Source organism: Agelaius phoeniceus, chromosome Z (genome assembly GCF_051311805.1).
Source record: "Agelaius phoeniceus isolate bAgePho1 chromosome Z, bAgePho1.hap1, whole genome shotgun sequence".
Classification (NCBI taxonomy): Eukaryota; Metazoa; Chordata; class Aves; order Passeriformes; family Icteridae; genus Agelaius; species Agelaius phoeniceus.
The window spans coordinates 59,632,575-59,644,877 of NC_135303.1; the positions used below are offsets into that span (position 1 = coordinate 59,632,575).

Here is a 12,303-nt window from a genome sequence, read left to right on the forward strand (position 1 = left end):
AAAATGCATAAATTCATGTTACATGAGTTCACACTATTTCACTGTATAGTCAGACTGTGCAAAGTTCTAGTCCTCCTCAACATACACTGATGACTTGCCAGGCACCACCACACGAAGCTCTTTACTGAAGCTCTGTTCAATATTTGGATTGTTGCATTACCTATATTTTCACTAAAAATTGGTTACCAGAGAAAAACACTGAGTTGTTTCATAGTGGCTTGTATTTAATACCTGCAGATTTTATTAACCCCATTTTAGGCTTATATTTGCTATTATTTCCTTTAGAATTCTTCAGTCGAATACACTGATATTGATCCATATATTTTCTCTTCATTTATCTGGAGATTTGCAGATGAAATATGTTGGTGGTTACAAAACAGCAAATATCTTGAAATGTAAAATCTGCAGCAATATGACTTTGATCCCAAATTGAAGTCCATGTTTTCAACATGTTTGTTTGTTTCTTTTCAATGAAGTTTAAAGTTGCCAAATAAATCAGGAAATTTCCCATTTTTAAGAAAGCTTATAAACAGCTATAATGTAAAGATACCAGAGCCTTAGTAAAGGATCTCAATTCACTTGTTATTTGTTTTACTGGTGTAATTGGTGTAATTTAACTTTGGACATATATAATATTCATCTTTTTATGGTTTTTTCTTTATCTCTATCCCAAATATTTGAGGAAGCAATAAGTTGATTCTCTTTCTAGATCTTATGCCAACAGTCCCATTCAACTTTAAAAATTCTGTACAGTAATAATCAGCTAGCAATGCCTCACATCACGTTGCATTTTTTTCTGTGTGTACCAGGAAAGCTTTTCATAATCAGTCAGTAATAAGTAGTTAAAAAAGATGCAAGCACCTACCAGTTTCAACCATATATTTTATTAAGCATATGAAGTATCACAGTAATTTGCATGTTTACTAATCTGTTGTGGTACAAATTCTTACCAGCCACAGTCAAAAGACCACATGGGGATTAAAAATACCCTAATTTCAAGACTTAGGAGAGGATAAACCCAAATCACACATCCCACATAAAACAACAGTTTCATAAAGCACAAATGGCTACTACAATTACACTAAAAATTTTCTTGCATATTTTTTCAGCAAATTATCATTTTCCAGTAGCAGTTCTATGGTGCAAGCAATACATGAAAATACATTTTTCCTTCTTTCTCTATGCACCGTTATCCATAATTAATAATTGATTTAACTTTAAATTATTTTGACCGTCCTCAAAGGAAATGACCCACGCTGGGAGTTTGTTGTATAGTAGAATTAAAATTCTATTTTTTGGTAAATTGAAGACTGATAATAAAAAATAACATTCCTTACTTATGGAAGACCTTTTTGCCTAATAATTTATTCACTGGTATTCTACCGAAAACCTCCCTTTTGACAGTAAGGGTCATAATTAGTTGATAAAGAATATCAAGTTGTTTTTACTTTTCCAAATGACTGCTTTAATATAACCCTGGCATAAAAATTTGGGGCATCATTGGTCATCATTGTGCCACTCATATCTATTGTTCAATAATTATTTTAATAAGCAATACATAATAAAAGCAGGCCATGCAGTGTCAATGTATAGCTTTCTCCCAGATCTTTTGCCTTAAAACAGATTCTTGTATCTCATTAAAAATGGCTACCTCTCCCAGTGTAGTTTAGGCATCCATGTGAAGTCTAGAGAAATACTACAAGTTACCGTGATATATTCTGGATATCAAATGCAGTCAAATTTATCTTTTAAACTCTGTGAAACTCAGTACTAGAGCTGGTTTTTTCTATTGTCAGAACTTGTCTATTTCCTCCTTCAAAAAGCTGCTTCTTTTCACTGGTCCTGTAACTAAGCAAGGAGATAGAGACAAAAGTAATACACCCACACTTCTGCCAATGCCTGCAACACTATGGATGCTTCAGACATGCATGCCATAGACTCACCACTACTACAGTACCAGGGCACAGATGTCTGAGTTGCTTCTCCATCTTAGAGAGCATTTAAATTTGTACCTATTTGCAGCCTACTATATCAATTATAGTAGTGTAGTGTTATTATAGTAGTGTTCAGTGTCTCATGCAGAACATTTTTAGTTGTTTAAATTTATTTCACCAGAAAATAAGCAAATTATTCCAATCAATACAGCACTATCCTTGAAATGAGGACTTTGTACATTCCTGAACCATTTTAAATATTTTTCTTATAGAACATATGTGGTTAATCTTTCATACACTGTACACTGAAATAATATTAAAGAATTGCTTTTATTCCAGACCCTTATCTACAAATGAAAGTCACAAATCCTGATCCCCTCTCTACTGAAGAACAATTGTCCTAGGTGACCCCAGATGTTCATCTATCCCAGTGTCCTGTCTCCAACAAAAAACAAATAATGGGTGCTATACAAAGAGTAGGACAGAAAAAGTATGTTACACTACTTTCTGAAATATATTATTAGCATAGCAAATCTGAGCAAGAGATTGTGAGTTTTTATGGATCAATTGTCAGTGATTTTACATGAATTTTTCACTTATTCTTACAATGCATGTAAAATTTTAACACCCTGAACATCCTGCAACAATTAATTCAGTTATGTGCTGTGTGAAGTATCCTATCTTTACATTTGATTTGAGCCCTCCTGAAGATTCACAGTTCTGGTATTAAGAGAAAGAATGAGCCTTCTCCAGGTCTCTCACAATTTTGTAAATTTGTGTCATATATCTCTGTATATCCTTGCTTTCCATGCTGAAAAGTCTTTGTCTATTGGATTGCTACATGTGCAGAAGAGGTACCTTCGATCATTGCCTCTGATTCGTTCTATATCCTGACAGTTTTAAGGTACCTCAGGTATATCTCAGGTGTGAGGAACTCGCAGGTGTCCCTGGTGCATTCCAGTTTCATTTAGATTTAAAGAGGAACATGATATTTTCTGTTATGTTCTCTGTTCTTTTGCCAATATTTTTTTCTGTTTTCACAGCTAATGACTAATAAACCAGCATTTTCTTAGTGCTATCTACCATAGCTTCATAAAAATCCAAACTTTACGACCTATTGTTATGTATATAAAACAGAATTGTTTTCCCCATACATGGCAGTTTGAATATATCAATAATGAATTTCACTTTCCATTTTGTTATCCTGTAACCCAGTGTGGATGTTTTTCAGCAACTCCCAATTTCTTGACCACTCTTTTTTGTTAGTCTAAATGACTTAATATTAGCAAACATTTTTCACTTTCCTGACTGTAGCTCACCTTTTGCATACCACAATTATGAATTCCTGGGACACCTGACACCTTTCCCTTTGGCACCCTGATTTGAAAATTTCCCTTTTATTCCTATCCTTACTTCTGTCTTTCCGTCTCTAATCTGTTTTCTCCAGTGGCACTTGGACTCTGCCTTTGTAGAGATGCACCCAGGCTCTGTGTCTCATCTGACACTTCATGAGCCTTACATTTATTGTTGCTGTATAACATAACTTCCTCTATGTGCCGTTTTGCAGCTGACCTTTTTATTGATACAAAGATGTGAATCTGAATCCTTTTGAGTTGAAATAGTCTTGAGCTTGTTTCCTTCCAGGGTTCTGAGAAGAGTGCTGTAACTATTAGGCTTTTCTTCACAGGCTATGCCAGGGACCGCATTGTATAAGCAAAGAAGTAGGACCACTGATTCTTTTATTTAAAGAGTTACATAAGTACATAATGTCCAGAATAGAGGCCTGTAGGCTGTAATTTTTTTTCTTTATCATTAGATGTCTGAAATTAAAACTGGTTTGTCCAACTAAAGATGGTTAATCTAATCATATATTCAGCAAAACTCCTGAAGCCGAGGTGAAATTTTACTTTTCAGAACTGAAACTATTACATATTTCCAGCACTTACAGGGAAAGCTCTATCTTAAAACAGACTTGAAGGATAATGATTTAAAATAAAGTCCTACAATAAAGAGAAAAATTTGTTACCACAAGCAGCAGCAACAAAGTTCCAGGCAGATTTTCTGTATCAATTTTTGTCTGGCGAGACTTCAGAATTGGATCAATGGAGTCCAGAATTTCAGTTATAACTCTGGTTGTCAAAGTGTAGCAGGTATCACTGAGATCAGAACATATCCACTGAAACACTGCTATCGTTTTTAGACCATAAGCCACATTAATTCTAAGAGTCTTACTGTATTTGCTTTTCTTTCTTGATTTGCATGCCCTATGAACTTAAAATACACAAAGCAACACCTTGGTTGGGAATCGTTTCCCATGGGTAGAAATAACAATCCTATATTAGCTAGCCACAGTAAACCAGAAGCATATGGGAGCGCAATGAATGCCTTTTCTTAGGCCTCCATTCTTCTAGTAATAAATTTTACTTTTCTACCTTTGGCAATCTGATGATATGAAGATTAAGCTTGCTTGTCCTCCTTGCATCTCTTTCTCCTGCTTACAAACACCCCACCTGCACCCAATCAGTAAAGACTTGACTGCCTTTCTGTGCAGAACATGTGCACTTCAATCTGAAGACAAGATGTTTCTGCATGAGGTGTACTGGTACAGCAGACAGACGAAATCTAGCCAAACAAGGCTGTTTCTCTGTTTGTCTAGTGAAAAATCTTACCCTTCACCAGTTTACATCTGCTTTTCAGCTTGGAAGAAAGGGTGCTGTTTCATTTCTCTGTTTTTTTTGCTATGATCTGATTTTAAGCAGCATTGGAATTGAGTTTATTTATATATTGGGATTATCGGTTGTTGGTACAAATTTGTGTAACTTTGCAAAGGCTATGCTTAGAGATGTAGTACTTAAGAATAAGGAAAACTAGATGTATAAACGAGTTAGAAAATATTAGTTAAATAGTTAATTTTCCCTCCCCCCCCCCCCCCCCGATAATCTGGAATTAGCAGGTTCTAACCCCCTAAAATTTTCACTGTACAAGCTACAGAAAATATCCCCATCTTTAGTTCACATGAAGTGTTGGCAGGCAACTGTACTGGGAGTCACTCGCCGTCTGGGCGAGTCACCCTCGGCCGAAACTCCCCGCTCCCCAAAGCCCCTGTGGTGGGCAAAGCCTGCTGAACGCAGAGCCCGTGTGTGCAGATTGCTCTGCCCCCCGCAATTCGCTGGGTACCTCACAAATCCCCGTGTACCCCTCCATCCCGGCGTGTTCCTCCGGGCGATGGGAGAGCGCCCTGCCCTCAGGCCCGTCTCACCTCGGATCAGAGATCTCCCCCGCGCCGTGACAGCCCCGTGCGCCGGGCGCCTGCCTCGGCTTCCCCGCACCTGCCCCGACTGCCCGGGTGCGAAGGGCGGAGCGAGCCTCCGGCGTGCCCCTCGCCGCGGCACCCAGACAGGCCTCCTCACACCAACAAGAGCTTTCCCACAATGAAATTTAGAAGGTCATTCAGAATATTAAAACTGACCAGAATCTTTTGAATAATTCCCAGGAGGATTACCTCTTCTCCTGTTCCAAATTCTCCATCCCTCTAACCCCTTTGACCGATGTCAGGGGAAAACTCTTAAGGTTCTTGAAGGTGTGCTTTGGAGTCCTACACAGTAGTTACATCAAGAGTAGTGGAATATATTTAAATACATATAGAATTAATATACAGCTAGTGCTATTCATGATTTATTTGGCAGACTGCTTTTTTTAAGCAACTTGGTTTTAGCAGTGGGATTATTGAATTGGATCTCTGCCTAAGATGGAAAACAGCAGAGTAAAGAAAATGTGAAGCACCTTCTTTTCTTTTCTTTTCTTTTCTTTTCTTTTCTTTTCTTTTCTTTTCTTTTCTTTTCTTTTCTTTTCTTTTCTTTTCTTTTCTTTTCTTTATCTGATTACAATACTTTTGAGTCAATTCCCCTTCCAGACCGATTCACAAACCATGATACCGATGTGTTTCATTAACATAACATTATTAGTAGTAATTTTTAGGCGCTAGGAATTCTAAAATGTTTGAAACTAAGGTGCAAACATGCCTAGGACAGAGGGAATAACTGGAAATTCAATAGCTCCAGGGGAGTTTCAAGTGGTCAAACAGATCCCACGAGTGTGTGTGGGGAATATTTTGGACAGACGGCGCTCAGGGCCAAACAGGTTTTCTTTTCCTAGCAAATTTCTCTGGCACCAAGAAGGGTCAGCCTGTCACAGGATATCCTTCCCCAGGGGCGGGGACTGCGACCTGGCGTCTCGGGCCACTGTTGGCGCGCCGGTATGAGGGGACAAAGCCAAGGCAGCAGGTGCGATCCAGCACAAGTTGAAACTGGCAAAAACTACAACTGTCTGCAGTGGGATGGGCTTCCGAGCCGGTTCCCTCTTCTCACGCTCGAACGCCGGCTCTTCGCCCGTGAGCTGCGGGCAGAGACCGCCGTGCCTCTGTAGCAGGAAATTTACCTGTAAGAAATTTCTTTCCTTTTCTTCCCCTTGTCTTGCCGCCGAAAAAACTTTTGACTACTTTTATCAGTTTGGGGAGAGGGAGCGAAAACTTACGCTACAAGCACACGTTTCTTAACCAATGTGAAAGGTGAGTATTTTAAATAGCAGCACCAGCAGAAGCAAATGGATGGATTAGCGTTAACGAGCATTGGGCAGACAGGGTACGGCAGCAATCACTCACAAACCAGCCAGGATTCATCAGCCCAGCACGTCAATCTCTGACTTCTGATCTCCGACTTCTGATCCCTCTGCACAGACTTCTCGTCTATTGGAAGGTTGTTTTCAGTAAAGTGCTTTTCCCGAATAACTTTTTAACCATTTTCCTGTTGTCTTCCCCCACTTTCCCCCACCTCTTTCACTCTCCATCCTCCCCCCTTTCCCCTCAGGTTTTTGCGTTCACGTTCACGTGGAAGAAACGCCAAGCAACACGTACAAAATAGTGTTGTCTGTGAGCAGTGAAAGGTGATGTGAAAAGCACAGTCTACGAATCGCCGGGCTGTTTTTATTTTAATGAGAAACTAGGGAATTCGGACACTCACACAGAGTCTGAGAGGCCAGATCACGCTTCAGTCCCTTCTAAGGTACTCTAGGATGGGTTATAAAAGTGTGAAGGGGAAGCGCAAGCGATCGTTAGTTAAAGGAACCCTTCGCCGTCAGGGCCGTTGTCATTTAAATTCCCACTACTTAATCGAAATATTTAACGTTTACTCTTTAAGCAGCAAGCATTACATGTCGTGGGGCCCCGGAGCTCGCCAGGGTATGAGGTAACCACTTTGCCTACCCCTTTCACAGCAAGATCTACAGGACGGTGGAGCAGCGGATTCCTGTCTCTCGTGGAAGAGGGAGAAGCAAACTTCCGCAGGGGTTTTATCCTTCTGCTCTCCCTATTCGCCGGTCGACTGCAGCACCTCTCCTCTCGGAGCTCGGGTTTCGTGGGGCCTCCGGGGTGATTGCCCCGGGACAGGGGCTCGGCGGGGAGCGCAGGATGCATGGCACCCCGTGCCTCAGGCTGGCGGGGTGGCGGGGAGAACTTCGTTCTCTGCCCTTTTCTCCGAGCCAGCCCCTTCGGCCCCGGCTGTGGTTTTTCACATCTCCTCTCCGCTACTAATGACATTTAACGACGATAAAAGGTCTTACCTGTGACCTGGCTCTCAAATAATCTGATAGTACACGATATAAACACAGACACCAGCAGGGGTATAGTCATGAGATCGATCGGGTTTCTGCAAGCATGCCCTGGATCCCCTCGTCCACTCCCCCGGGAGCTTGGGGGCCTCTCTCCCCCCGAGCCCCTGCGCTTTAGGAGTGCACCAGGACGGAGTGGAGGGATGTCTTGCCCTCGGGGTTGTTGCTCGCGGTCTGTTCCAGTAGCGATGCAGCAGCCGGGGAAGCGGCGGGGCAGATCTGCGAGGCGGCGACCGTGAGAGCAGGGATGGCCGAGGCAGCGGGCAACGCCGGCGCCGGCTTGATGGGCACCGGGACAGCGGGCATGGTTTGTGCCGGCGGGTGGCAGAGCGCCTTCACGGGCATGCCGAAGGGTCCGTAGTCGGGGGACACGGGCACACCGGCCACGGAGTCCATCACCCCCACGTGCGGCCACACGGAGCTCACCACGCTGCTGAGCTGGCTGGGCACCGGGTAGCCCAGGTGGTGCATCACCGAGGCCAGCGGAAGCCCGCCGGCCTGCAGCACACCCTTGTATTCTCTGCCGATGATGTTTTCGATGGCGAAGGGGTGCTTGAAGCCCGAGGGCTGGCTGCTCCCGTAGGGCGAGAACTGCGGCAGCCTTCCCACAGCGGCGGCAGCCGCGGCCGCAGCCACGGCCGCGTCGGAGCCCGCCAGCCCCGGCACCTTGCCCGGGGGAGGCGGCGGTGGCGGGTGCGGATGGAAGTAGTGCACCATGTGCGGGGTGGGCGCCGGCGGCTTGCCGGGACCGCCGCCGCCCGCACCGCCGCCGCCGCCGCCGCCGGGCAGGTGATGCTCGGGGCGCAGCACCTTGAAGCGCTTGCGGCGGCGGAGGAAGCTGCCGTTCTCAAACATGTCCCCGCAGTCCGGGTGCAACGCCCAGAAGCTGCCTTTGCCCGGCTGGTCGGGTCGCCGCGGGATCTTGATGAAGCAGTCATTGAAAGAGAGGTTGTGGCGGAGGGAGTTCTGCCAACGCTGGGTGTGCTCCCGGTAGTAAGGGAACCGCTCCATAATGAACTTGTAGATGTCGCTCAGGGGCAGCATCTTCTCGGCCGAGTGCTGGATGGCCATGGCCGTCAGGGAGATGTAAGAGTAGGGCGGTTTCTGGTCGCTGTACGAACTCTTCCCCGGCCTGGGCATCGCCTCCCCGCCACAGCACTCCCGCGGCCGCACGATCCCGCCGCTCCGGGCTAGGCACTGCTCAACACCGCGCACGGCGGGCTTGGGATCCGGGGACTTCACTGCCCTGCTCCGCTGCCGCCTCTACATCCTGGGCGCCACCTGCCCGGGCCACACGCGACAGCGACCTCCCGGCGGCCGGCCAGCGAGCTCCGTGCGCGGCTTCCTTCAGCAGCCTCTCCCCGCGGGACGCGCTTGCCTAGCTGCCCCTCAGCTTGCGGGAGAGACAGCTGCCGCCCAGGCCGCGGGGGCTCGGGGGCTCGGGTGCCAGAAGGAGGTCCCGGGCCCCACTGGCGTCCCGCCTTTCTCCTCGAGGCTGCTGAATCTCCCGGGCTTCCCCCCTGCCGCCTGGCACACTCGGCTGGAGTTGATGCTCCTCAGGCACCAAGGGCTCGAGAGCATGAAATTACCCCGGACGTCTGCAGAGACAGGAAAGAAGGAAATAAAAACATCCCTCTCACCGCTCAGTCTGGTGTCCCCTTAAAAGTTTGCGGCAGAGGCGAGCGCCGGGAGTCGGCGGGGAGAGGAGGCGAGCGGGGCGGCGACCGCCGCGGCTGCTGGCGGGGCTGGTGCGCTCCGGCGCCGTTTTGTAATGGTGCCCGAGTCGCGAGACCCCCGCAGTTCCTGCTCTCTTGCTATCACATGACAGCCGCTTGGGGACTGGGCGTCTCATGGAAAAGGAGCGAGAAACGGCTCCCGACTCCCCTCTCACTCACATCTCCTTATCAGGGTGAGGTGGAGCCAGGGGGCTGAGGAAACTCCGTATGAGACCGAGATCCGCTTTCCATAGGGCAGGAAACAGTGGCCCGAGCAGGAAAGCTTCCTCCTCCCACCTCTCCCACTCCAGCTTCCCTCCACCCCTTTCATAGCCCCCTATCCATTCTTCTCCTTCTTGACCCCTCGCTCCCGCACAGCCCGGCTCATAGCGGCAGGCGCGAACGCCGACCGAGGGGACCGCACCGCGGGGAGATGGAAAACGGGAAGAGGTCTTTCCTCGTCCCCATGGCAAGTCGAGTCAAGCTCCCTAGAGGAATGGTCTCGAGCTAGCCCCGCGAGGCAGCAAGCGGGAAACACAGGCCCTTTGAAATATTTTTTAATCATTCCTGTCATTATGTTTAAGAAGCTACGCAAAGACTAGCATAAAACCAAGAGGCAAAAAATCCTACACTCTCCTCTCCAAATCGTTACTGCCAATTCTTGCTTCTCGCCACGATGCGGCTCATAAAAAACACGTAAAGAACCAGCCAAAGCATCATCTGTACGCTTACAGACGGACTACTTCGCGCCAATGTTGGTTTAGACCGGCTCATTAGTAGGAATCAATGAACAGTGCAACAATTCCTATCTACTGCGATAGACAGTTCTATCAACAATTCTATCGGACTGCGAGTTATTATAGCAAGTACGCTGTAGATTTGAGCGAGAAAAAGGGAAGATTTCTTGCTAAGCTGCCGCTAGAGTTGGAAGAAACACTGCCCAGCATCAGCACCTCTTAGCACAATTAGCGAGATGCTATAAGAGGTGCCAGCGTAAAAATTATTAGTCCGACTTCTATGGCCTATATTAACAAATAGGTTGAAAGAGCCTTACTGTATGTAAAGCTATGTATGGAAGAGCTTTTTTTGAGCCCATCCTTCCAGACTGTTGCGTTGGGTCAGACCCCCCGGGGTCTGCTGCTGCTGCTGCTGCAGAACCCGACCGGCGGTGCCCCCCACGCCCCACTTCTGCCGTCGGGGGAGTTGGTTTTGACATCAAGCTTGTTTGTCTGCCTCCAACTCAGCTGTTGCAGGTAGAAGTGGTGAAAAGGAAGGGGTGGGGGAAGATAAAAAGCTTTTAAATGTGTGCTTATAATCTCTTTCAGGGTGCGAAGGAAAAGATTAATTTCAAACCCACTCTCAAGTAATCTGTATTTGACAGTTTTTATACCTGATTAAGGTCAGTCAAGTGAAAAGCATAATCAGAGGTAAAGAAGCGAAAAAGTAGCCACAATTCTTGGCCAAGCCAAGCTTCCCCAGAAAGCACGTGGTTTTAAAAAAACTTTCAGATGATTATCTGAAGCATTCACCTTCCTCTAAGAAACTAGGAGGTACGGTGGCAGCAACATTAATATCGTGCATCTTGGGAAGCTAATTCCCGTATTGCCCGCGTGGCAAGACCCAGCATTTCAACATCTTTCCTGACGTGTCTATACATTTCCCCCAAAACATTTTATTCCTGTTTTACCACTTAATCATGTCCTAAAAGTTTAAAAGCCCTGCTCCTACCCTAGAACCTTGGATCTTAAAGTCATTGTTATTGTTTGCCTCACCTCACTAGTTAGCAACCCGGCGTTTTCCCCCCCCCGTAGGACATGTGTGGGAATTTAGCCTGGCCCTTTCTCACTTTTACCCTCTTCATCTCCACTGCAGCCGGATTTTATTTTTCACGGGAGAATAGATCCATCCCTGGAGACCGGTGAGACCCGAAAGGAGCTGTTTGCGTTTAATCTCCTCCCATCCCTTCCCAAATGCGGCTGCTTTCGGGGGCCGTGGTAATTCGCTGTTTCCCCGGGAAGGTGTGGGGGAGGTTGGGAACGGAGGAAGAGAGTCGGCCGTGAGCTCGGTACCATCATCCGGCGGGCACCGCTGCAGGGAACGTGGGGCTGCGGTGCTGCCACCTCTGTCCTCTGCGCTCCTGTAGGCCTCCGAGGTAGGACTTCTGTTAAACGAGGGGGTGTTGGAGCAAGCCCGCGTTTAACAGGAGCCCTTCCCAAGCCATCGGAAAAGTGCTTGCATGCACGGGCTAGTGGTAGCCAATTGGTGCGCGCGTTTATGGGGATACATCACCGCAGGGCTGCGGTCCACCCGTATGCTTGTGAAAGAGAGACCTGTTCCTTGAAGACTCTAAGACAATTACTCAAAGAAACACACCTCAGGTAATCGGCCCGACATCACCCAGGCCGGTTCAGAATTTCAAGAGGTAATGTTTTACTAACGATGCACTGCTGGCAGCCACTCTAGGTTACTCGAGCTGTCGCTACAACCCTCCCGACGCGGCAGCATAGTTTCTCAGGCTTTTTTTCTTTTTCTTCAGCCCGCAAAGTCACTATAAAGTTTTGTTGCTCCCGAGAAATTACTTCTCGTTGCATCCCCCAGACGCTTTCAATCCTCGAGCAAAGCTGTACCCCTGGAAGATGGCCGTGGCTTTGCTGGAGCAGGGTGACTGTCCCCTTTCTTCCTCTTGCTTTGCCGGACGCTACATTTAGATACACCTGTCTTCTAGTTCTGCCGCGGTCTGCCTTAGTGAAGGATAGCTTTAGAGAGGGCTTTGGTGACACAGGGTAAAAAAAAGCTTCGTTATCAAGAGCTGCATCACTGAGGAAAACAGAGCCGAGCAGCACTTGGTGAATGGCCAGATTGATGGAGTCAAGATATGCTCCCTCCTAGATGAGAGAGATATCTTCGGGCAGGCTAAAAGCCTTCACCTTAGCCTCTCCCTGTAAGCCTTTAGCTCAGAGTTCACCGGTTTCAGCGGAGGAATTAGCTCT

General features: G+C 46.9%; 1 protein-coding gene across 1 annotated transcript; it reads right to left on the bottom strand.

Moving 5' to 3' along the window:
- Positions 1-7,712: 7,712 nt before the first annotated feature.
- FOXB2 (forkhead box B2) lies at positions 7,713-8,827 on the bottom strand. Its single transcript, XM_054652709.2, is given in 3 exon segments — positions 7,713-8,189; positions 8,281-8,390; positions 8,393-8,827. Coding segments are annotated over 3 exon segments (933 nt in total). The 5' UTR covers positions 8,739-8,827.
- Positions 8,828-12,303: the final 3,476 nt, after the last annotated feature.